Source organism: Pseudorasbora parva, chromosome 25, assembly GCF_024679245.1.
Source record: "Pseudorasbora parva isolate DD20220531a chromosome 25, ASM2467924v1, whole genome shotgun sequence".
Taxonomy (NCBI): domain Eukaryota; kingdom Metazoa; phylum Chordata; class Actinopteri; order Cypriniformes; family Gobionidae; genus Pseudorasbora; species Pseudorasbora parva.
Window position 1 is genome coordinate 7,290,471 of NC_090196.1, and position 26,856 is coordinate 7,317,326.

Sequence of the window (26,856 nt, forward strand, 5' to 3'; positions counted from 1 at the left end):
ACTACATATTCACATTTGCGTTTTTATGCAGATGAACTTTGCAACAAGAATCTGAACTAAAAAGTTCTGTTAGTGCAAAGGTGATGTCGAACTTCACTGGTACTTTTACACCCAGATCCATTGAGTTGTCATAGCTAGCTCTTTGTCTCTTTGCTGGTTTTGTTAAGAAGCGATTAAAGATGTCAGCTGCCAGGATAAAGGGTTGTTTTCTTCTGAAGTCTCAGTAGGGAGTGTTTTGAAGCTGCTGTGGAGTGCCAGACCTTAAATCAGAGTTCACAGGAGGACAGACGCTGGGTAGGCTGTGCCGACGGTGGCTTGGCATCGCTCACGTTGTTCTATTCAGTTCTTTTACCATTCATTTACTCCGCTCTGTTTAAAGATTACAAGAGTGGATCATAGTGCAGGCATGCGGGGTCAGAACCCTCATCAAATTACGATGGCTGCCAGTTATGAATTGAAACATCTATGGCTGTATGCGGTTTGCACGAATCAGGCGCACACAGAAGGAGCCTTTTTACAGTTTCTCAGAGTGTGACAAGAAATGAATGGCTCGTCTGTAAAACTTTAGGCTGTTTTAGTATGAATAATGGCAGCATATTATTTTCCTGGCACTTTTATTGCAAACCACCACTTGATCTCTCATACGCCAGCTCTTAATAACGCGCTTGCTCGCCTCAATCTAAAATTGAATGTGGCACTTTGTTAAATTTAGAATTGCAATCATTATTAGCTGTGCCCGTTTCGGTGTAGGAAGTGTCATATCAATAAATGAGCTTTTGAAACACTTAATAAGACCATGAAACTCATGGTCTTGCTCATCAGCCAGGCCTTTATACCACACACAAAGACATTCACAAAAGTTTCCATATAAAGGAAATTTATGTGAGAAATGTATTTCAATGAATCATAAAATGGCCCTGATATGTCACTAGACATTAAGAAATCATGTTCATTTCAAATCCTTATATCACTGACAACAGTAGTCCGGTCAGGATATTGTCATTTAAAAGTTTTTGTTGTAGCCCTCAACTGATGTTGATGTTGTCATGTTGTGTTTTGGTCTGAAGCTCCGCCCTCCACCTCTCGACCAATCACAAAGTCAGTAGTGTTTGGGCATCTGGGTTGCCAGATCTGCTCTAGTTACCACAGCTGCAGCTACAAACGTTCCTGCTGATCCTGCAGCCAATCTGGAAACCTCGAGTCAGGGGGAGGAGGAGGGGGATACACCGCTCTACAGTCATTAGAAAGTGATTGCAGTACCAGTTTTGGCCACAATCTTACATACACTTCCTTTAACATTAGAAACATGTTCTTTTTGGTTGAAAACAACTTTTATATCATTTCATTTTCAAGAAAAGTCTACATTCAATGACTCAAAAAATGTCATGTGTACCCATCAGATGAAAAGTCATTATTTTATTAAATATGTATTCAAATCTAATTTAATATTTTTTTATACAAATACCATGAGTTATATCATTACATTTTTGGAGAGTCGCACTGCATGAGATTTAAGAGCCTGAACTCTCCTAAAATGACAATTATCTGATATTTCTTGAGACTTACTGACTGACACATGGCACTGTCCTGTTTATGTTTCTCCCCCCTAAATCACACCATTGACTTGGATGCGGCTTCTAAATGTTTATATGAAGATTGATTTGTCCTTTTTGCCAGCTTTGGTCTCAAATTAATTTCTATGCCTTTTGTTGTTTTGTGTTCCATAGAGTAAAGAAAGTCAAATTATTTTGAAACGATTAAACTATTTTAAAGGTGCCCTAGAATGAGTTGAAACAATAAATTGTTCTCTGATATCTACAAAAGAGGGTATGTGGCTAATTTAAGGGCAACAATTGTTCAGATACAGTTTTACAGGTCCATTTAAAACCCTATAAATTGTCCCTAGCATGTAATGCTCTGTTTTTGCCTTATTTAGAAGAGTCATGAATATTAATGTTGAGCTCTGCTCTGATTGGCTTATTTCAGCAGCTCTGAGCACACAGCAGTTCAGCTGTTTAGCGAAGCGGCCCGTGAGTCCTGACAGAACACAGACCGACTGAATGACACTTTTTCAGCAGAACATCTCAAAAGGAGATGCTGAAATACAGCCTACTTGTTTATTGGTGTTTTCAGATCATCCGTGCGCGCGCGCGAGGGAGAGAGAGCTTGCATGCATATGGTTGCCAGATTGCAAATGTTTAGGTAAAACACCAGATAGTTGACGTGTTCTTTTCACAGAAAAGCTCTTTGGGGGATTTAAATGACTGAAATCTGGCAACAGCAAGCACAAACGCTCTTCTTTCCCCCCGACAAAACCAAAACCAGTATACTATCCTGTGTTTTGGTTATGTCTCCGGCACGATGACTCCGATCTTTCAAATATTCATACTCTTGTGTAATCGACGTGCCATCCTAAATGAACCCGTCTCTTGCGTGATACCCACAATTTTAAATATTCCTATCCTAATATGATTTATGACCTGCATGGTCGCCAGAAAAATAATTATACACTGTAATAATGCCAGAAGAGAACTGGCACCCCAACTGAGTCTGGTTTCTCCCAAGGTTTATTTTTCTCCATCATGCCCTGATGGAGTTTTGGTTCCTTGCCACTGTCGCCTTTGGCTTGGCTTGCTCAGTTGGGGACACAAAAATTAGGATCTAATTTATTCAACTAAATATACTAATTAAATTGATTAATTAGGTCATATTTAATTCTATAAACTATCCAAATCAAACTAGCCAAATCAAATTTTGTTGCAATATTGTCCTGTTTAACACTGTGAAGCTGCTTTGAAACAATCGTCATTGTAAAAGCGCTTTATGAATAAAGTTGATTGATTGATTGTACATGGAGTTTCCTATTGTTACTGTACTAGCATCTTGCATCATCTAGACAATGCTCTCTCTCTAAGAAACTTTCTATTTAATCAGAAATTGTTTAAACAGTCAATAAGTGGATAAAATCTTACTGCTTGCAGGAATATAGTTGTAATTGCCCCTTTCTTCAGTTTAAGATTCTGAGCGAAGCTTGCTAAAAATGGGCCGAGCAAACGAACGATCAGCCAAGATCAACCATGACTGTTGACGTTGTTTATCTGTGGGAAGGGTAGAAAAGTCCTCACGTCTCCTGCACAGCCTGGAACATGACATATGTGTCCATGAGAGCTGCAGTTTTTGCGATCCTCAAGTGTCGTTTGTTTACCTGCAGTCCCGATGATTTGGCTGCGCAGTTTCGCCTGACAATGAACATGCTTTGTAGGCATTATGTTGAGAATCACTTATTTTTCCGTGGTGTTTTTCATGCACGAGATTTACATAAGAAGTAGAAGGCAATGGTGTTTGAGACTCACAGTATGTGATGTCCGTGTACTGAACTCTTATTATTTCACAATGACAAGCTTAATTAAATTTTTCATTCTAGGGCACCTTTAATTTGTGATTGAACCATTCCTTTAACATTGAAAAAGTTGCACACTTCATCTTTATATATATTTTCTTGCATGTAAAAGGATTTTTACATTCATTTTGCAGGTGTAAAATTTGTTTAGTCTGTTCAGGATGCGTTTCGTCTCTCTGCCGCTCATGTTCTTGTAAACAGTGCAAAACTGAACAGTAGCCAGATGCACAGCCAATTGAATTCATCCCATCATGCCCTCCAGCTGTGGCTCTGATCTGTGATTGGTTCATCGGACTGCCTGGCCAAATGCAGGGTGGGGTTCATTACCCTGCAGAGCTCTAGTGAGAGAAAGAGAGGTAGAGCGGGGTTTGTAACTGTGCACCTTAAAGACGGCGGCTCCCGCACCCCCCGTCAGGCCCACTGCAGCAGAAAGACTATTTTTAGCTCCTTTTTATGAGAGGAATGATGCTGGGAACTTGATTCGGATGTTCTGCAACTAAAAGCCCATGCTGTTTAGAATTCCTCCTTTGATTAGTGCCATCTTATGTAACCTAAAACCTTCATCTTGCAACCCTAGATTTCAAACATAATTATCTAAAGAATGCATGTGGGTAATGTAGTAATTTAGAAAAAGGTATGTACATTTTTAGGGCTTAAAGACTTTTTTTAATCAACAAATGAATGTGGGTAAGTTTCATAACAAAAAAGCAACATTTTGAGCAAAGAGTTGAGAAATCATGTTTGTGTCAAAAGTTTTGGGACATCTGCCTTTACATGCACATGAACTTTAATGAAATCCCATTCTTAATCCGTAGGGTTTAATATGGAGTTGTCCTACCCTTTTCAGCTTTAACAGCTTTAACTCTTCTGGAATGGCTTTCAACAAATTTTACGAGGGTGTTTAGGGGAATTTTTGACCATTCTTCTAGAAAGTGCATTTGTGAGGTCAGGCACTGATGTTGGACGAGAAGGTCTGGCTCACAGTCTCTGCTCTTATTCACCCCAAAGGTGATCTATCAGTTGAGGTTAAGACAGTGCAGGCCAGGCAAGTTCCTCCACACCAAACTCATTCATCCATGTCTTTATGGACCTTGCTGCAGTCATGTTGGAACAGGAAGGGGCCATCCCCAAACTATTCCCACAAGTTAGGAGCATGAAATTGTCTAAAATGTCTTGGTATGCTGAAGCATTAAGAGTTACTTTCACTGTAACTAAGTGGCCAACCCCAACCCCTGAAAAACAACCCACACCATAATCTCCCCTCCACCAAACTTTACACTTGGCACAATGCAGTCAGGCAAGGACTGTTCTCCTGCCAACCACCAAACCCAGACTCATCCATCAGATTGACAGGAAGAGAAGGGTGATTCATCACTCCAGAGAACACGTCTCTACTGCTCTAGGGTCCTGTAGCGGTGAGCTTTACTCCACTGCATCCGATGCTTTGCAGGCTTGGATGCAGCTGCTCGGCCATGGAAACCTATTCCATGAAGCTTTCTACGCACTGTTCTTGAGCTAATCTGAAGGCCACACAAAGTTTGGAGATCGGTAGCTATTGACTCTGCAGAAAGTTGGCGACTTCTACACACTGTGACCCTCAGCATGTGCTGACCCCGCTCTGTGATTTTACGTGGCCTACCTCTTCGTGGTTGAGTTGCTGTTGTTCCCACTTGCTTCCACTTTGTTATAATACCACTTACAGTTGACTGTGGAATATTTAGCAAGGATAGGACTTATTGCACAGGAAAAAAACTATTAGGTTCATTTTTAAATTTGTATGAGATCGGTTTAGGTTTACAAGATTCAGGAAAGATTCATTGAGTTTATGAGTTTTTAATCTCATTTCAGTTCTTACATTTATAGACTTTTTATATCCTGTCAGCCGCCCATTTTCATCCAAGTTTGCGCAGACACATACATTTTTCACACATTTGCTTTGCTGATTATCCATTACCTCAGTTAAGGACAAGGCCTGCATAACACTCCAGCATTAACATTAATCATGTGTGTGATGAGCCATTAGTATTTCGGTGCATTATGCTGCTACAAACTATAATGATATTCCTCCTTTCTTCTCCAGGTGGACAGACTGGCTGACACAATGAAGGAGGAGAACTTGTTCCGCAGGCGGTTCTCTCTCTGTCCCACAGCCTCGTCACCTCCCAAAATCGACCCACGTGTACTGACCCGCAACCTGTCCTATGGAGGAGACCATGAACTGTACCCACTCAGCCCAGGTATCCATTCTATTCCTACATGTGTGGAAGCACTACATCCTTTCAGTACAAGAGACATGCAGAAGCTCACTGCTTGTAAGTCACTACGGTTATGGTAGCTCTGTTAAAGAATTCAAGAGCATAATTTTTTTCGTCACTAAACCACATTCATAGTTTATTTGGCTTCCTTAAAGGGATAGTTCACCCAAAATGTATTGTCATATCATTTACATACCCGCAAGTTATTCCAAACCTGTATGACTTTATTTATTTTTTTGCTCAACACAAAAGAAGATATTTAGAAGAATGTCAGTAACTAAACAGTTGATGGACCCCATTGATTTCTATAGTAATTTTTTTTTCATACTATGGAGCCAATGGGCCGTGGGCCTGTTTCGTTACCCATATTCTTCAAAATGTCGTCTTTTGTGTTCAGCATAAAAAAAGAAATCCATACAGGTTTGGAACAACTTGAGGGTGAGTAAATGATGACATGATTTCATTGTTGGGTGAACTATCCCTTTAATATTCTGCATAGCAACACCCTGGTAACCACCTAAAACACTCTAGGAACTGCACAGCAACATGCTATAAATCTCATAGAACACCTTAACAGCCACATAGCAGTTTATTTACTCACCCTAGCTATGTTCCATCCCCTGGCAACTCTTATTACACCTTGGCAACCGCATAGCAATGCCCTGGCAACCAACAAAAACACTCTTAGAACTGCATAGAAACTTGTTAGAAATGACCCCAATCACCTTTGTAATCAAACATCTTGTTGCAAATATCTGGTAACTTATAGAACACTTGAAAAACTGCGAGAAATGCACTAACAAACATTTAAAACAGCTATGCCACATAACAATGTTCTGGCAACTACACAACACCCTAATGCAACAAATTAAAAAAAAACTTGATTAATTGCATAGAAACCGCATAGAAAATGCCAGGAATAGCATAGCAACATCCTATAAACTACCAAAAACACCTTTGCAACCACATAGCAACATCCTGGCAGCCATGTAGAATGTTCTAGGTATTTCATAGCACTCTGCTACAAACCACCAAATATATATGCTATATACCACATAGCAGTGCACTAACAATCACACATAACACCCTAGTCACATACCATCACCCTAGCAACATCTAAGAATAATTTAGCAATCACATAGAGATGCCCTAGCAACCACCTAGAACACTAGAAATTTCATATCAGCAAAAAACAGCTTAGCAACCATCTCAGAATGCCCTAACAACCCCTCAAAACACCATAGCAATACCCTGATGCAGAACACCAGAGCAAATACATAGCAATGTGCTGCAAACCACTCAGAACCACCTTAGCAACCATGTAGTAGTGCGCTACAAAAGACATAGCAACACCCTGGCAACCTCCTACAACACTTTAAAAACCCTATAGAAATGAAAACACTCAGGACATCATTACAGCATAATTATCCACTCAGAACACCCTAACAACATACCATCGGCCACTCAGAACACCATAGAAACATGCATAGCAATGCCCTGGCAACCACTTAGAACATCCTAGATACCACATTACACAGAGTGATAAATTGTGCACAATAAAGGACATGTATTATGAATAGAAAGTAAGAAAATGTATTTCATTTAATCTTTAACTGAGCTGACTATGTTTCGATATCCCCTGATATACTGCTAAAATGTTATTTACTGTAGCGTTAAATGTGTATCCATGGCCCTGGTGTTTATTATTTATTGCCCTTGATATTAATTAGGTGTTTGTGTGCTGGTGTGGGTGTGTGTGTGCGTGTGTGTGCATGCGTGTGTTCTCCAGGTAATGAAACGGAGCGGAACGGTTTGCCCTTAATGAGAGACGAGGTCAGCCCGGCCCGATCACCCAGCAGCGTGGTGCGTTAATCTGTTTGTTGACTGCCTGCATGGAATATGACGACATAATGCAGATGGGAAAGAAGAACATACACTGTACTTGCTGGTTGAAGAACATTTCCATAACACATCTGTTATTTCAACCTGCTTACTAGTTAACCTTTCACTGGAGTTTATTTCAGATTGCTGCTAAATGAAAGATTAATGGGCTCACTAGACCTCTGCAAATGCAAAGCGAAATGACCTGCAGTTAGCACATGTCCAAACTCAACCAATCACAATCTCCCTTATTCATTCAGCAGTAAAAGCTTTTAGTAAATCAGAACTCATGTAAACGCATTTGTCTGTATCATGTGTTTTTAATGGGCGGATATACAGTAAAAGCCTGTCATTCATTCACCCATGTGAGGCATTAAACTATAATACACAAGGATCTAATGCAACATTAACTCCTAAAAACATGCTCATGCTCAACTGGATTGAGATCTGGGGAATTTGGAGGCCAAGTCAACACCTCAAACTCGTTGTTGTGCTCCTCAAACCATTCCTGAACCATTTTTGCTTTGTGGGAGGGTGCATTATCCTGCTGAAAGAGCCACAGCCACCAGGGAATGCCACTTCCGTGATAGGGTGTACATGGTCTGCAACAATGCGTTGGTAGATGGTAGCCTACATGTCAAAGTAACATCCACATGGATGGCAGGACCCAAGGTTTCCCAGCAGAGCATTGCCCAAAGCATCACACTGGCTTGCTTTCTTCCCATAGTCATCCTGGTGCCATGTGTTCCCCAGGTAAGATACGCACCTGGTCATCTACATGATGTAAATGAAAACGTGATTCATCAGACTAGGCCACCTTCTTCCATTATTCTGCTGTCCAGTCCTGATGCTCACATGCCCACTGCTGCCACTTTCGGCACTGGACAGGGCCAGGGGTCAGCATGGGCACCCTGACGGGTCTCCGGTTATGCAGTCCCATACGCAACCAACTGCGATGCTCTGTGTATTGTGACACCTTTCTATCAGAACCAGCATTAACTTCTTGAGCAATTTGAGCTCCAGTAGCTCATCTGTTTGATCAGACCATACGGGCCAGCCAGAATGCATAAAAGTTTTCTGTTTTCAGTTGAAAACGGTGTTGTATAAGCGGCCCCTAAATTAAAATGCCCCCCATCAAAATTACTGTATGCTTTAGTATGTCTGTTAAAAGTCAATGGGCTCAGGGGGGGCAAGATAGATATGGACACTCGCTGTAACTTTACCTGCAGCCATATCACACTTGAATATGTGTGATATGTGTGATATCGTTTCCCACTGAAGCTAAGCAGGGCTGAGCCTGGTCAGTATCTGGATGGGAGACCAACTGGGAAAACCAGGTAGCTGCTGGTAGAGGTGTTAGTGAGGCCAGCAGAGGGCGCTCACCCTGTGGTCTGTGTGGGTCCTAACACCCCAGTATAGTGATGTAAAGCCCTGCATTTATGCCATGTCACAACATAATTTTCACGTCATGCCTAAAACGCGGGCCGGGCTTCGGGCCTTTTTTTAGGCTTCTCCTTCGTTTTATATTTATTTTATCAATTAAAATCCTGGCCAAATTTGCCCATTGGCCTCTGTCCATCATGGCCTCCTAATAATCCCCATATCCTGATTGGCCTAATCACTCTGTCTCCTCTCCACCAATTGGCTGGTGTGTGGTGGGCGTTCTGGCGCAATATGGCTGCCGTCGCATCAGCCAGGTGGATGCTGCACATTGGTGGTGGTTGAGGAGATTCCCCCCTTCTATATGTAAAGCGCTTTGGGTGTCTAGAAAAGCGCTATATAAATGTAATGAATTATTAAATTAAAAGGAACAATGAGTTCTGCGCTGGTGGAAACAACACGAGACCATAATAGCTAACGCGACTGTCAAGATGGCTCGCACAGTGTTCAGAGCATAGGTTCAGAGTCCGCGCCAGCAGCAGCAGCGCGCGTTTCTTCAGCGCAGCTGCTAGAGTTAAGGCCGGAGACACACTGCAAGCGTGGTGTGAGCGTGGCGTTTCTAATGCAAGCCAACGCAAATGGCTGCAAATTAAACTTAAAATAAGTCTTAGATGCTCAAAAACACAATCATGTTCAATAAAAATGAATGAGACTTATGATCTTACCAGTGCGCTTAGGTCGCGCTCTCTTATGTGGTCTTTGAATTTGAAATAAGCTGCTAAATAAAATGCATCTTGAATCTTTTGCTTCCGTTGCTGTAAACTCCGTTAAATGAGCATATACCCCGGGAATTGAAGATGGGATTTATATTCATTTTGCGTAGGTGTAAGGTAGGCTATAAGACAACCTGCATGTGCTTTTTTATTATTATTTGTTTTTAGTAGTATTTAGCTCCGTTTGCGAGAGCCGCGAGCAGAATCAGCCTGCCTCAGCTCGTCAAAAATGCCTTTTAGGCTACTGGTGGTAATAGTTGGTGAAATTAACTAATTGTTAATGTGATGCTTGAAGTGTTTTATGGATTTTATTATAGGCAAGCCAAGTCAAGAGTTGATTTGAGAGACTAAATCGATTAAATATGCGGTTAACTCACTGTCGGCCGCTGGCCGCTTTTGGTCGTCACTTAAAAAAATTAAAACTTTAATTTAACAAACAAAAAAATGCTCTAAACATTTTTCTAAATTAACTTAATAAAGAAACTAAACTAAATATAACTACTTTGACATTAAAAACAAAACAGAACTATTTTAATGGCTACAACAATGTAAAAAAAAAAAAAAACGGGCTCCAGTCGGACTCGGGCCGAGAATTTGATAAGCTGTCGGACACGGGCCGGGCTAGGGCCTCAGCGTCGCCGGGCTAGGGCCTAGATTTGAGGCCCGTGCAGGGCTCTATAGTGATGGGGACACTATACTGACAAAGAGCACCGTCCTTCGGATGAGACGTTAAACCGAGGTCCTGACTCTCTGTGGTCATTAAAAATCCCAGGATGTCTTTCGGAAAAAGAGTAGGGGTGTAACCCCGGCATCCTGGCCAAATTTGCCCATTGGCCTCTGTCCATCATGGCCTCCTAATAATCCCCATATCCTGATTGGCTTCATCACTCGGTCTCCTCTCCACCAATCAGCTGGTGTGTGGTGAGCGTTCTGGTGCAATATGGCTGCCGTCGCCTCATCCAGGTGGGTGCTGCACACTGGTGGTGGATGAGGAGTTTCCCCCCTTCAATGTAAAGCGCTTTGAGTGCCTTGAAAAGCGCTATATAAATCGAACGCATTATTATTATTATTATTATTACCTGTGGGTGTCGCTGTTGGACAGTTTTATTTTAGAAAAACTTATTTAAAAAAAAAAGGTATTTATATACTTTTTTTTCATGTCAAAATTTTGTAATATTTGCATTGTTTTAATTTCATAATATGAATTGTTTTCTCATTCAATTTTTTGAGGAGGCACTGCCACCTCAAAGGAAACGTCCCTGAATATAAAACAGTGAAATAACATTACTGCTGTTATTCTGGACTCCACACTCAATCCTCTGGTTTACAGGCTAATTTAGGCCTAAGAGGGAAGCTGTCTTCTCCATACTTTGGTTCAACTGACACGCACAGCTGACCAAACAGACCTGCTGCATTTAGCTTTGAGCTTTTTGCAGTTAGTGTGAAAGACTTGGAAGTTGCTTCATATGCATTCACATTTCTAAATTAATATACTTGCTTATTATGGTGGGAGTATTATAGTGGGAAAGTGAACATAAAACGGCATTCGCAGCCCATTTTGTTTCTGTAATGTAAGGATATTCAAACAGAAATACATTTCAAATTAAGTCACTTTGTGTTGCGCAAAATGACTACAAATCTTGTTTTCTTTGGAATGATGTGCAGTGTTGAATTGTTCATATTAAGCTCAGAAACAAACAGGGTCAATTTTAATCTCATGTTGACTACATGAATTTTAAATGAATTTTTCTGGGACTTTCTGTTTTGCAATCTCTTTTTTCCCTCAGTCGGAATCTAGGATGTTTATTGGTTTGGGGAAGGAGTCTTCCTCGCCCACGGAGAAGCTGGCAAGAAAAGAATCGCTTAAGGTATGATGTGCTTCCCACTCGAGGCAGAGTTCTTGACCCAGTTTTCTCAAAATGCTGGCTTGTTTGCGCTGTCAACAGGTGGACGGCACAGAACCTGCGTACATTTACTTCCTCTATAAGCGGAGGAAACACTAAAATATTTATTAAAATATTGAATCCAGCTTTTCATCTGGCCTGCTTTTCATCTTCCTACGTTAAAGTTTAAATTGCTTTCAAACTTTGCATGTAGCTAGGGTTAGGGCGTTTGTGTTTTTGGGACGGGTGTATGGTTGCTTAAAACTAGCGTTTAAATATTCAAAGCATCAGCCTGACTACCGTTTGAGCTAGAACATTTAAATTTCACAGAGACATCTCACTAGGAACACATTAGCCTCTATTAAGGACACATTTGTTCGGTTATAAAAATGTTTTCGGTTATTTTTGGTGAAAACCTTTACAAATATTGAACCTTTAATGAACCAGTAAATGCAGTGCTGTTATTGTTAACTACAAATATTAAACCCATTTTTGTTATTTGAAAAATAAAATGGTAAAAAAGTATTTGGTGATGAAACCTAAAAAAAAGTGAACAAAAATTAGAAATGTTGCAACTAAATTGTAGTCAATCAATCAATCAATCAATCAACTTTATTTATATAGCGCTTTTACAATCACGATTGTGTCAAAGCAGCTTCACAGTGTCAAACAGGGTAATATTGCGACAAAATTAGATTTGGCTGTTCAGCCGTACTGGAGAAAACAGTGATGTTATCAGCTTATTTTAATTTATCATATAGCGACAATGTTGGCAGATCAGTATTATAGTTTATAGAATTAAATAAGACCTAATTCATATATTTTATTTGTATAATAAGTTGAATAACTTTAATCATATTTTTAGTGTCCCCAACTGAGCAAGCCAAGCCAAAGGCGACAGTGGCAAGGAACCAAAACTCCATCAGGGCATGATGGAGAAAAATAAACCTTGGGAGAAACCAGACTCAGTCGGGGTGCCAGTTCTCCTCTGGCCTATTAACACACCGTGTAAGATTATTATTCTGGCAACCTTACAGGTCGGAAATCATATTAGATCGGATTATTCAAAATTTTCAGGGTATCACGGAAGAGACAGATTTATTTAGGATGGGGCGTCAATTACACAAGAGTATGAATACATGAAAGATCGGAATTATTGCGCCGAAGACGGGTTTTGAGCATGTCGTGCCAGTGAGGCAAATTCGGAGGAGACACCATTTGACACGGCTCAGCAGACACTCCAGGATGCGTTGGTCATGTCCAGGCAGGTCCACCATCCGATCCGGACAGGGCCCAGATCCGGGATAAACCTCGGGATAAACAGAGAGACTAACATTAGCGTAGATGTCACTCTTTTTATGATGTAACGAGTACATCAGGTGTTATGGGAAGTGTTCCCGGTTCCGGCTGACCTAGTTAATGCAGCCTAACAATCAGTCAATTGAATTGAATAATGAAAGTTAAAAATGTTCTATGTGTATGCCATAGTAAAGAGATGTGTTTTTAGTCTAGATTTAAACTTACAGAGTGTGTCTGCTTCCCGAACAATGCTAGGAAGACTATTCCACAATTTAGGAGCTAAATAGGAAAATGATCGACCGCCTGCAGTTGATTTAGATATTCTAGGTATTATCAACTGGCCAGCGTTTTGAGACCGCAATCGACGTGATGGGGTATAATGCGTTAAGAGCTCGCTTAAGTACCGGGGAGCTAAACTATTTAGTGCTTTGTAAGTAATAAGCAAGATTTTAAAATGTATGCGATGTTTAATAGGGAGCCAGTGCAGTGTTGACAGAACTGGACTAATATGATCAAACTTCCTGGTTCTAGTAAGAACTCTAGCTGCTGCATTTTGGACTAGCTGGAGTTTGTTTATTAAGCGAGCAGGGCAACCACCCAGTAGAGCATTACAATAATCTAGCCTTGAGCTCATGAACGCATGTACTAACTGTTCAGCATTTTGCATTGAAAGCATGTGCCGTAATTTAGATATATTTTTAAGATGATAGAATGCGGTTTTACAGATGCTAGAAACGTGGCTTTCAAATGAAAGATTGGTATCAAAGAGCACACCCAGGTTCCTCACTGACGACGAGGGCTTGACAGAGCAGTCATCAAGTGTTAGACAGTATTCTCGGTTACTACTTGTGGAGCTTTTCTGTCCAATAATTAAAAATTCAGTTTTATCTGAATTAAGTTGCAGAAAATTACTATTCATCCAATTTTTTATATCAGCTATGCATTCTGTTAATCTTGTGAATTGGTAGGTTTCATCCGGGCGTGAGGAAATATAGAGCTGAGTATCGTCAGCATAACAATGAAAACTAACGCCATGTTTCCTAATGATATCTCCCAGTGGTAGCATATACAGGGTGAAAAGCAACGGTCCTAACACTGAGCCTTGCGGTACCCCATACTGAACTTGTGATCGGTGTGACATCTCTTCATTTACTGCTACAAACTGATAACGGTCAGATAAGTACGATTTAAACCATGCCAAAGCAGTTCCACTAACGCCAACATAATTTTCGATTCTATTCAGAAGAATATTGTGATCGATAGTATCAAATGCAGCGCTAAGATCGAGTAACACTAATAGAGAGATACAACCACGATCAGATGATAAGAGTAAATCATTTGTAACTCTAATTAGAGCAGTCTCAGTGCTATGATACGGTCTAAATCCTGACTGGAAATCCTCACAAATACCATTTCTTTCTAAAAAAGAACATAATTGTGAAGACACGGCCTTTTCTAGTATTTTTGATAGAAACGGTAGATTCGAGATTGGCCTGTAATTGACTAATTCTTTAGGATCAAGTTGCGTTTTTTTAATAAGTGGTTTAATTATAGCCAACTTAAAAGTTTTCGGTACATATCCTAATGTCAAAGATGAATTAATGATATTAAGCAGAGGATCTATGACCTCTGGAAGTATCTCTTTTAATAGCCTAGTCGGTATAGGGTCAAGCATACATGTTGTTGATTTTGATGATTTTACAAGTTTAGCCAGTTCTTCTCCTCCTATAGCAGTGAATGAGTGTAATTTTTCCTCAGTGACCCTGCAGTGCTCTGTCTGAAGTGATACTGTAATAGACGGCTGCATGGTTATAATTTTATTCCTAATATTATCAATCTTACTAGTAAAGAAGTTCATAAAGTCATTACTGCTGTGTTGTTTACAAACATCAGAAGCTGAAGCTTTATTTTTTGATAATTTAGCCACTGTATCGAATAAATACTTAGGGTTGTGTTTGTTTTCTTCTAAAAGAGATGAGAAATAAGCAGATCTAGCAGTTTTTATGGCCTTTCTGTATGCAATCATGCTCTCTTTCCACAAATTGCGAAAAACCTCTAGTTTTGTTTTCTTCCAGCTGCGCTCCATTTTTCTGGCTGCTGTTTTAAGGGCCCGAGTGTGCTCGTTGTACCACGGCGTTGGATTATTTGCTTTAATCTTCTTTAAGCGCCGGGGAGCAACTATGTCTAAAGTGCTAGTAAGGAGAGAGTCAATAGTTTCGGTTGCAGCATCAAGTTCATCTTGGCTATCTGTGATGCTGAGGAGATGGAACTGATGAGGAAGATTATGTACAAAGCAATCTTTAGTCGCAGCGGTTATCGTCCTGCCATATTTGAAGCGAGGGGATGGCTTTGCAGCCTTAGGTAAATTAAGTATACATGATATTAGGTAATGATCTGAGATGTCATCGCTCTGCTGCAGAATTTTAACAGTATCAACATTTATTCCATGTGACATTATTAGATCTAAAGTATGATTAAGGCGATGAGTGGGTCCTGATACGTGTTGTCTAACTCCAATAGAGTTTAGAATGTCTCTAAATGCCAATCCCAATGCGTCTTTTTCATTGTCTACGTGGATATTAAAATCCCCAACAATTAGTACTTTATCTACAGCTAATACTAACTCCGATACAAAACCAGCAAATTCTTTGATAAAGTCTGTATTGTGCCCTGGTGGCCTGTATACAGTAGCCAACACAAATGTCAGAAGGGATTTATCATTTACACTACACAGTGTTACATAAAGCACCAAAACTTCAAAGGAATTATATTTGAAACTAGACTTCTGAGTAATACTGAAAATATTATTATAAATTACAGCCACACCTCCCCCTTTACCTTTCAGACGTGGCTCATGTTTGTAACAATAATCTCGGGGGGTGCACTCATTTAAAGTAATGTAATCATCAGGTTTTAGCCAGGTTTCTGTCAAACACAGCACATCTAAGTTATGATCTATAATCATATCATTGACAACAAGCGTTTTTGGCGAAAGGGATCGAATATTCAGCAACCCAAGCTTTATCAATTGTTCATCCGTATTATATCTGTTGTTTATTTGTTGGACATCAATTAAATTTTTACTGTTGAATGGTTTTGATGGTTTTTTGTATTTACTAATTCGGGGAACAGACACAGTCTCTATGTGACAATATCTAGGTGAAAGAGTCTCTATGTGCTGGGATTTAGCTGACTTTGGTGACGTGAGACAGCTAGCAGACGGTTGGTTTAGCCAGTTTGTCTGCTTCCTGACCTGGGCCCCAGTGAGTCAAGGTTTAGCTCTAAGACTATGTGCCAAATTACTAGAGAGAAGAGCAGCACCAGCCCAGGAGGGATGAATGCCGTCCATCTTCAACAGGTCAGGTCTGCCCCAAAAACTTTTCCAATTGTCTATGAACCCTATGTTATTTTGCAGACACCACTTAGACAACCAGCCATTGAGTGATGATAATCTGCTAACTATTTCATCACTCCTTTTCGCGGGGAGAGGACCAGAGAAATATACGGCTTTTGACATCGTACTTGCGAGTTTACACACCTCTTTAATGTTAATTTTGGTGATCTCCGACTGGCGAAGTCGAACATCATTAGTGCCAACGTGAATAATAATCTTAGAGAATTTACGATTAGCTTTAGCCAGCACTTTTAAATTTGCTTTGATGTCAGGCGCTCTGGCTCCCGGTAAACATGTGACTATGGTGGCTGGTGTCTCTATTTTCACATTCCGTGTAATAGAATCGCCAATAACTAGGGCACTTTCAACAGGATCCTCAGTGGGTGCGTCACTGAGTGGGGAGAACCTGTTTGATGTTCTAATCGGAACGGAAGAGTGGTTTTTTGATCCGCGACTATGCTTTCTCATCGTCACCCAGCCCTGCTGCGCGGGCTCAGCCGGAACCAAACAATGAGTGTTCACTAAGCTAGTCGCATCCAAAGCAGTATCTAAAGCTGTTACATTCTCACTACTCTCACATAAAGCTTGGATGCGTGTCTCTAAATCTGAAATCTTCTCCGTCAGCCTGATTAATTCCTTACATTTATCACATGTGAAGCCCTGTTCGCCAACGGAGATAGATATGCTAAACATGTAGCTTGCAGTGCAAGTGACAATGACAGGAGAAGAAGACATGGCTTACCGTATTTGTTGATGAATCCAAAACTTACCACAGTTGTCTGATGGAGTCTTTTTAATAATCCAACTCACCACAGTTGTCTATAGAACTCAGAAAACAGGAGACCTGGATGCTGGGATGGAAAGCTACCAGGCTAGCGAAAAGCTAACGTGTGGTAGTGATTTAGATTAAAAGCTAGTAATGTCAAATTTAAATTGATAGGCTATATTAAACACTATATGGTGATGAGTAAGTTATATTTAGCAGTGTAAATTACAAAGAAAATATATCAAATAGAGATTCAAACACAGCTATACAGAGCTACAAACACTGTGGTGGCAGCAGCAGCAGGCAGACAGACAGGAGCAATCGATCAGGAACAATCAATCAGCCAGGAGCAATCAAGCAGCTTGATTGCTGATCAAGCTGCTTAGTAGTAGTAAAATTGCTAAAGCTGAAATAAAATAAAGCAACATACATATTATCAGTCTTTCTCTGTGTTATTACTAAAATAACAATGGTCCAGTGAAGCTGTAGTGTTATGTTTTCATCTTTGGCAATAACCTTTATGAAATTTAAATAGATTTGTTTAGTTTTCATGAATCTAGAAATTAAAATGCAAGACCATTAGCTCCATAGACTCTAATGTTAATTGTAGGTTATCTTTTTTACAAAAAACAAAAATGACTTGGCTTGAGGCGAGTGATGTTTGCATTGTCCACTCAGAATTATTTTTCACAATCTATAATAAAAGCATTAAGATGGAGATTATAAGAGGTGTATGATTAACATTTTGTACACACAATCAAAAAATATGGTATAGAAATCAACCACACAAAATACCCGAACTCCATCAGGTTTAAAAGAAATCAACAGATAAATTGCTCAACCGAAGAGAGTCCGTTTTTACCCATTTCTTCTCCAAATTAGACTCCACTCAGTTCTGCTTCCAGCTGTATCTTTTGTTGGTTTGTATCTCTTTAATATTGTATATGGTGCACTCTAGTGTTCAACAAGGACATGTTACATGTCTTGCCGCTCACTTACGCCTCCTAGCGGATGTATGAGCAATGTATTAATTAAACCATAACCTTTTATGTCTTAGGTTCAGAAAAAGAACTATCGACAGGAAAAGAAGAGGGTCGCCAATGAACTGTTCAGTGCACTTAAGGATCCAAGTGTGGTTATTATGTCCAACTGGCTAAAGGTTAGTAAACCTCGTTGGTTTATATTCTAACGATGAATCATTTTGCAATAGCTTTAATTGTTGTTTTTGGATATATCAGATTCGGGGAACATTAAAGAGCTGGACGAAATTATGGTGCATCCTGAGGCCTGGAATTCTCCTGATTTACAAGACGCCTGGTTCGGATCACTGGGTAGGAACGATTCTTCTCAACGCCTGCAAACTCATCGAAAGACCCTCAAAGAAGGACGGATTCTGCTTCAAACTCTACCATCCGCTGGATAAGTCCATATGGGCCATGAAGGTTAGACAGGAACATCTTTAAGAAGACATTTTTTTGACCTTATTGTTGAGATTGACTGGTGTCTGTGTTTTATTTGCAGGGTCCTAAAGGAGAAACCGTTGGTTCCATCACACAACCCTTGCCTAGTAATTACCTGATCTTCAGGGCAGCATCTGAATCTGATGGTGAGCATCGACGTTTCTCTTCTGTAAAACTGCCTTCTCATTATGGAGTCCACCTGAGGGCTATAGAGTCTAATGTGGTTTGCTCCAGGACGCTGCTGGATGGACGCTCTGGAGCTGGCTCTCAGCTGCTCCAGCCTGTCCAAGATGACGGCGAAGAGCTGCAGGGATGGAGATCTGAGCAGCTCCTCAGAGTCCTCACACATACTACAGCTGCTGCAGTGCTCGGCTCTCACAGACCAGGATGTCCTGCAGTGAGTATTACCTCTACATCACCATACTGCTTACAGTGTGTCACTTGACAAGTGATATAAAAGAATGGGTAACACTTTAGTATGGGGAACACACAACCACTATTAACTATGACTTTTCCCTCAATAAACTCCCAATTTACTGCTCATTAATAGTTAGTAAGGTAGTTTTTGTAGCCTTTAAGTTTAGGTATTGGGTAGGATTAAGGGATGTAGAATAAGGTCATGTAGAATAAGGCATTAATATGTGCTTTATAAGTACTAATAAACAGCCATTATCCTAGTAATATGCATACTAATAAGCAACTAGTTAATAGTTAATATCTGAACCTTAAAATAAAGTGTTACCAAAGAATGTAATATTCAAAGATCACTTTTAGATCATATTAGATACAGTGCAACTAAATAACAGTGATATGTGTTGGCACCAAAACTAATTGCATCAACTATGAAACCAATGAATTCATTATTCGCAATCAATTTCTTCCACGTACAAAGTATTTGCATTCATTTCTATTGGACTAAACTCACACAAAAGTAATAAAATATTTACAGTTGGTTTTGCAACTAAATAACATGAAAGTATTAATTACTGACTAGTTGTAGTTTTTGGTACTACAATTATTTGCATAAACTACAACATGATTGAATTGTGAAAATCTAATAAAATAGCTTGAAAATCGCTGTCGGGCAAAAGTCGCTAAAAAATTCCCAAGTTGTTGTTTGGAAATGTTTTCTTTTTTTTTTAAATCAATCATTTACTAGGGTTGGGCATCTACAGTATAATGCAAATCCAATACGCATCTCAATGCAAAGTATCCGATCGGATATATTAACAATACATGTGTGGCATTTTGCGATGTAATATGATACAATACACACAAATTCACACCCATATCATGATAATTTAGTAGCCTGGATGCCAGCCGAACTTAGCCCCGCCCACAAAATGTTTAGGTCGGGCAGTTCGGTCTGGCCTTGCTCCATAGAGGAGTTATTATCCCCGAACAGAAACTGTTCGGACCAATGAAATCATCAGGGCGGGCTTTAGACGATGACCGGCAAAGATTGTTTATTTCTGCGCACGTGCAGACAAGTTTTTACAACAAAACCCGCCAACAAACTGAACGTATAAGTGCAATATTTGCACACACAAAAAAAAAAACATTGTTTGCACTCTTTCAACAGAAGAAGGCTTACTTTTCAACTTTGAAAATAAGTTTTACAAATATATATTTTGCCACTGAATATTCAAAATGTAATGTCATGAACTAGCAGTGTTATGCTGCTTTTAGTTTGAAACATCAATGTCACTGTAAACAACAGGCTAACAAAATGAAATAAAATTGAATGAAATAAAATTAAATTCCTTAAAGCAAACAGGAGGACACCTTGTGGCCTTTTAGAATAGTGCACATTGGTCAGTCACCTTCAGTTAAAGGAACTGTATATAAGAAATGTATTTCAGTTATTTAGAAAATGGCCCTGATATGTCACTAGACATTAATAAATCATGTGCATTGATGTTGACATGTTGTGTTTTGGTCGGAAGCTCCGCTCTCCACCTATCGACCAATCATGAAGTCAGTAGTGTTTCGGGTTGCCAGATCTGCTCTAGTTACCACAGCTGCAGCTACAAACGTTCCTTCTGATCCTGCAGCCTATCTGGCAACCTCGAGTCAGGGGGAGGGGGAGAGGGATACACCGCTTGCAGTACCAGTTTTGGCCACAATCTTACATACACTTCCTTTAAATGTTTTCTTCAGAAATATCAAAAAAAAAAAAAAAAAAAAATTTTTGTGCCACTGACAACATGCAGCAACAGTGGCCCATTGGTTTGTCTTCTGAATTGACAGGCCAAAGTGAGAGAGACCTCCCCTCCATATTAGGCGCTTTTTTCTATTTATGTATTTATTTATTTATTTATTATTTGAGTGCTTGGAACTGCAAAAGGCAAATATCCGCACAGCACAGCCGCTGACGAACGTACTCTGCTTTTATGCGGTTTATGTGATATGGGAACATTACAGGTTCTGTGTTGAATCAGCTGAAAACAGCCGCGAGCATGTGTTCATGACGAGGTGAAGTGAAAAACGGCAATACACACAAACGTTTCACTTTAGCACAAACAGCTAAGAAGTATGGTGTTTTGGAGGAAACATTTATTAAAAAGGTTGCTATTATTACTTAAATTAAGTAATATTGCAGAATATAAATCATCTTTAAGGGGGGGGGGGGGGGGTGAAATGCTGTTTCATGCATACTGAGCTTTTTACGCTGTTAAAGACTTGGATTCCCATCCTAAACATAGACAAAGTTTCAAAAACTAATGTTGGACGTTTGATGGAGTATTTCTGTGTCAAAAATACTCCTTCCGGTTTCTCACAAGTTTCTGAGAGTTTTTTTCGAGTATGGCTCGGCTTGACGTTAATAAGAGCGGAAGGTCCTTGTATGGGCCGTACGGGCTCTTCTCCCGGTAGGGTGCGCGCGTGTGACTAGAGCGAGAGAGGAAATGCACGCCCGTAAACACTCGCTCAGCTGCAGATCCAGTTGTCGTTATAGTCCGCGCCGCGCTCCACTTTATTCCTATGAGTGACGTCGAGCTACTTCAACGCTTCAGCACAGCATTCCGGGAAGGCAGCGCTGCATTTGAACCGATTTGAACGCAGAAATGACGGGAAGCTTCACAACATCGCTTCGCGCCCGTTTCACACATACTCCGTCTGCAGTGCGTGTGCGGTGCGTGTTGCGTTGCGTGTGCGTTCCAGGAGCCCCACACCCTATAGTGCTTTCACATATGCTGAGTTTGCAGTCCTCAACTGATCCACTGTTGCATACCACACAGCATTTATTCATTATTTTTTAAAATCCCAAAGTTTTTACTGAACATGCTTCGTCAGAATTCAAATTCTCTTTGTTTACTCTTTAATAGGTTATGTAGCCTACTACATTTACACAACATTTTATTAAATTCATTTATTCATATTTATATACTTTAGATTTAGCTCACACAAGTGGCAAAACATTTAAACATAGTTTATAGCCTTAAATCACAAACATTTTAAATTAGAAACTTACAATAGTCTATTCAAAAACAGCCGACTCTCGTCTTTTCTTTCGTTTTTACACCATTTTAAAAGAAATCCTGCAGGTCAAAAAGAACTTTGCTTTTCATCTCCAAGAAAGTATAAAGTGCTATCCATTATGGCACATTTTTTTTAACCTAAATGCCAGGTAAGGTGTCGTTTTGTTGCTTTACTTGAGAAAAAAGCCATGTGTTGACTTCGAAACAAGAGTATATTTTAAATGATGTCAGTACATGTTTATTTTAATGCGAGCGATCTTCTGTCGCTTTAATGCAGCAAGGCAGCGCAGCAAAAAATAGACTCGGTACGAAAACGATCCGTGCACTGCTGCAGACGTAACGCACCTGGAACAGACTGACGGACCGCATCCGCGTGCAGTGTGAAAGCTGTAATCCGTTAACATGGGTACTGAAAAAAATACGCACTGCACACGCACTGCAGACGGAGTATGTGTGAAACGGGCGTCAGTCGCGTCTCAAAGTGGATTTCCACGTCACTGCTGTCACAGGACTTCACCAAATCATACCAAAGAAGTGTGTTTTTGACGGAGCGGTCCCAGCGATAAAGGTTTGGTCCTGCTTTGGAAGCAGGCGGTGAGTAAAACTGCTTCAAATGTCTGTGCTGTTGGCTATCGTCGCGTGAGTAAACATCAGTAAACGACACGATCGCGTGCTTCGTCATTCAAATGCGCTAACGGACTCCATTGTTGTTCTCTGTATAACGTTACACTAGTCTGACGTGCAAAACCGTTTTGCTTGCTACTGCTAAGGTTTAGTCGCATACAATAGTCCATAAACCGAATCATGTCCTCATAAACTGCGAGTAAAGACACACAAATGTTGACAGGCCACTAAATACAGTACATACCACAGAGACGGACGTCCTGCTGTTGCTGTTTTTCCTGTTCAATTTACTTCAGCCTCAGATTTAATTCTGGATCATTATCTGTATTAGCTGAGATAGCGATGGGTTTCTCCACGCTTGAGGACGTCACCGCTTTGTGCGCACACGTCATTCTTTAGCTCCGCCCACACGATACGCCTCCAGGCGCTCGGTTTTTTCCGGAAAGACTCGGTACAGCCCATATTTCTTATATAAATATAATAAAACTAAAGACTTTTCGGAGATATGAAGGATGCAATACTACTCTATAGGTACTCAAGATTGACATGAGATTGACTGAAACTGAGTGTTTCACCCCCCCTTTAAGCTATAGAGGCTGTTTTCATATTTTCGACAGTTTACAATTTTTTTTAATTACAAACATAATAGTCTATTATATGTGTTTTATATATTTTAGAAACCATATAGCCATATAATGAGGAGCAAGGCTTTTACAGTCTGTTTTTTACCCTGTGACTAGGCCTACCATGAGCTTGCGTTTAAATGAAACTGGCCAACAGTTAAAGGGGGGGGTGAAACACTCAGTTTCAGTCAATCTCATGTCAATCTTGAGTACCTATAGAGTAGTATTGCATCCTTCATATCTCTGAAAAGTCTTTAGTTTTATTATATTTATATAAGAAATATAGGCTGTACCGAGTCTTTCCGGAAAAAACCGAGCGCCTGGAGGCGTATCGTGTGGGCGGAGCTAAAGAATGACGAGAGCGCAAAGTGGTGACGTCCTCAAGCGTGGAGAAACCCATGGCTATCGATCTCAGCTAATAGATATATGATCCAGAATCATTCGGAGGCAGAAATAAATTGAACGGGAGAAACAGCAACAGCAGGACGTCCGTCTCTGTGGTATGTACTGTATTTAGTGGCCTGTCAACATTTGTGTGTCTTTACTCGCAGTTTATGAGGACATGATTCGGTTTATGGACTATTGTATGCGACTAAACCTTAGCAGTAGCAAGCAAAACGGTTTTGCACGTCAGACTAGTGTAACGTTATATAGTGAACAGCAATGGAGTCCGTTAGCGCATTTGAATGACGAAGCACGCGATCGTGTCGTTTACTGATGTTTACTCACGCGACGATAGCCAACAGCACAGACATTTGAAGCAGATTTACTCACCGGCTGCTTCCAAAGCACGACCGAACCTTTATCGCTGGGACCGCTCCGTCAAAAACACACTTCTTTGGTATGATTTGGTGAAGTCCTGACAGCAGTCGCGTGGAAATCCACTTTGCGACGCGACTGAAGCGATGTTGTGAAGCTTCCCGTCATTTCTGCGTTCAAATCAGGTCAAATGCAGCGCTGCCTTCCCGGAATGCTGTGCTGAAGCGTTGAAGTCGCTCGACGTCATCCATAGGAATAAAGTGGAGCGCGGCGCGTCATAAGTATTGATGGACGACTGGATCTGCAGCTGAGCAGTGTTTATGGGCGTGCAATTCCTCTCTCGCTCTAGTCACACGCGCGCACCCTACCGGGAGAAGAGCCCGTACGGCCCATACAAGGACCTTCCGCTCTTATTAACGTCAAGCCGAGCCATACTCGAAAAAAACTCGCCGAAACTTGTGAGAAACCGGAAGGAGTATTTTTAACACAGAAATACTCCATCAAACGTCCAACATTAGTTTTTGAAACTTTGTCTATGTTTAGGATGGGAATCCAAGTCTTTAACAGTGTAAAAAGCTCAGTATGCATGAAACTGCATTTTACCCCCCCTTTAAACTGCAGTCTATAAAACAGTTTTAAAGTCTGGACCCATTAATTAAGGACAGCTTTTTTTCTTCTTAAAAGTTTTTAATAGAACTAATGAAATTTAATTAAATTATATTTCAATGATAGCTTTCATTTATTCATGAAAGATAGATATCAGTGTCTTAAATTATGTGTTAAATATGATTGTTTTTAAAGGGGTAGTTCAACCCAAAAATACAATCATTTATTCACTCTAATGTCATTCCAAACCTAAATTAATTTATTTCTGTATAGCATGAAATAAAATAATTTGAGTCTGTTTTTTTTGTTCATACAATATTTAAATGGTATAGCCTAACCAAAATGGCTTGGTTGCCAACATTCTTTAAAACATCTTCTTTTGTGTTTCACGAAAGTCATACAGGTTTGGAACGACACGAGAGTGAGTAAACGATGATGACAGCATTTAAAGCAGTACATTTACTTTACTGCAACTTAGCTCAAAATCATCAGTGCTTTACTGTCAAGTGCATTTCTGTGTGACCAAAAAAGCAATATTTATCTGCATTTGCAGCAAATTCGATAATATCTATCATTATTTGTCCTTGTCCTAGTTTTATTTATTTACTCCAATTTAAGGCCCTAACCCCAGCAAAAACACTCACGGGGAACTCATGGGCTGGATGGGCCGGGTTTGCCAGGGCCAGATTTTAGCCCCAGTCCAGCCCTGATACGCACAAGTGCCACAAGAAGTAGCTAGGTGGATTTTTTATTTATTTATTTTGAATCACTTTTACTCGGGACATGCTAGCTGTCGACACAGGATTCCATTCATTATGCTAAGATAAGCTAGCGGCGACCCTGCCAAACTAAAACAATGCATGCACTGAGACAAAAATGCATTTGCCCACATATCTACATGTAGGAAAGAAGTTGAATAAGCCCTATTTATAAGAACGGTGGAGTCTCCCTTTAAACATTTAAAAAATATTAAAAAGAGTTGGGGACAAAAACAAGCACAGTGTAGTTATTTTATTGTGGCCTTTAGCTTAAACATTAGCTTTTATACAGTATATACACCAATCAAGCATAACATTATGAAGTGAAATGAGTAAAACTGATAATCTCTTCATCACGGCACCTGTTAGTGTGTGGGATATATTAGGCAGCAAGTGAACATTTTGTCCTCAAAGTCGATGTGTTAGAAGCAGGAAAAATGGGCAAGCGTAAGGATTTGAGCGAGTTTGACAAGGGCCAAATGTGACGGCTAGACGACTGAGTCAGAGCATCTCCAAAACTGCAGCTCTTGTGAGGCTGTTCCCGGTCTGCAGTGGTCAGTCTATATCAAAAGTGCTCCAAGGAAGGAACAGTGATGTCATGGCTCATTGATGCACGTTGGGAGCGAAGGCTGAGAGCCGTGTTGTCCGAACAAACAGACGGCCTACTGTAGCTCAGTTAGTTGAGATGTAGCTCAAGAAGTTAATGCTGGTTCTGATAGAAAGCTGTCAGAAAGAATACACAGTGCATCGCAGTCTGTTAGTATAGGGCTGCGTAGCCGCAGACCAGTCAGTGTGCCCATGGAGGCCCCACCTCACAACTTACAGGACTTAAAGGATCTGCTGCTAACATCTTGGTTCCAGATACCACAGCACACCTTCAGAGGTCCTTTGGAAGAAATGCTTTGACAGGTTAGGGCTGTTTTGAAAGCAAAAAGGGGACCAACACAATATTAGGTGTGTAACAACATAATGTTATGGCTGATCGGTGTATGTATATTAATGTATATATATATATATATATATATATATATATATATATATATATATATATATATATATATATATATACGGTGTATATATATTAGGGCTGTCAATTGATTAAAACATTTTATGTAATTAATAACATACTCTGAATAAATAATCTAAATTAATCACATACATATTTTTTGCTGTGAAAGTATATAAAATATTTAAAATCAAATGAATCAATGAATTTTTTGCATTAGTGACATCAAAAAAGTTCAAAAACTCTTTTATTATTTTTTTTACTGTTCAAATATTGGCCATAAAAATGACAACAATATGACCTAGTATGCTGAGGAAATAAATTAAAAAGTGCTTCAGGAAGAAGATGTATGTATGTAGCTACAGTTGTATGTAAGTTATGTATTTACAGTCTTTCACTGCACATACAAGGAAACTGGTCTGCTGGACATTGTGATCCATTTAGCAAGAGAATTACTCAGTCGGTCACATACAGATTTGCTAAGTTAGTGTTTCAGTAGGTGCGTTTACA

The 26,856-nt window shown here is 40.0% G+C and overlaps 1 protein-coding gene across 1 annotated transcript in view; it reads left to right on the top strand.

The window, feature by feature from the left end:
* Positions 1-26,856, top strand: part of osbpl5 (oxysterol binding protein-like 5) — an 86,036-nt gene that overhangs the window by 34,008 nt on the left and 25,172 nt on the right. Inside the window, exons 2-8 of the mRNA XM_067435679.1 lie at positions 5,481-5,637; positions 7,445-7,518; positions 11,477-11,557; positions 18,089-18,190; positions 18,270-18,473; positions 18,553-18,637; positions 18,726-18,888. Of these exons, the coding sequence (XP_067291780.1) occupies positions 5,502-5,637; positions 7,445-7,518; positions 11,477-11,557; positions 18,089-18,190; positions 18,270-18,473; positions 18,553-18,637; positions 18,726-18,888 (845 nt within the window). The 5' untranslated portion in view covers positions 5,481-5,501. The remainder of the gene's footprint in view (positions 1-5,480; positions 5,638-7,444; positions 7,519-11,476; positions 11,558-18,088; positions 18,191-18,269; positions 18,474-18,552; positions 18,638-18,725; positions 18,889-26,856) is intronic.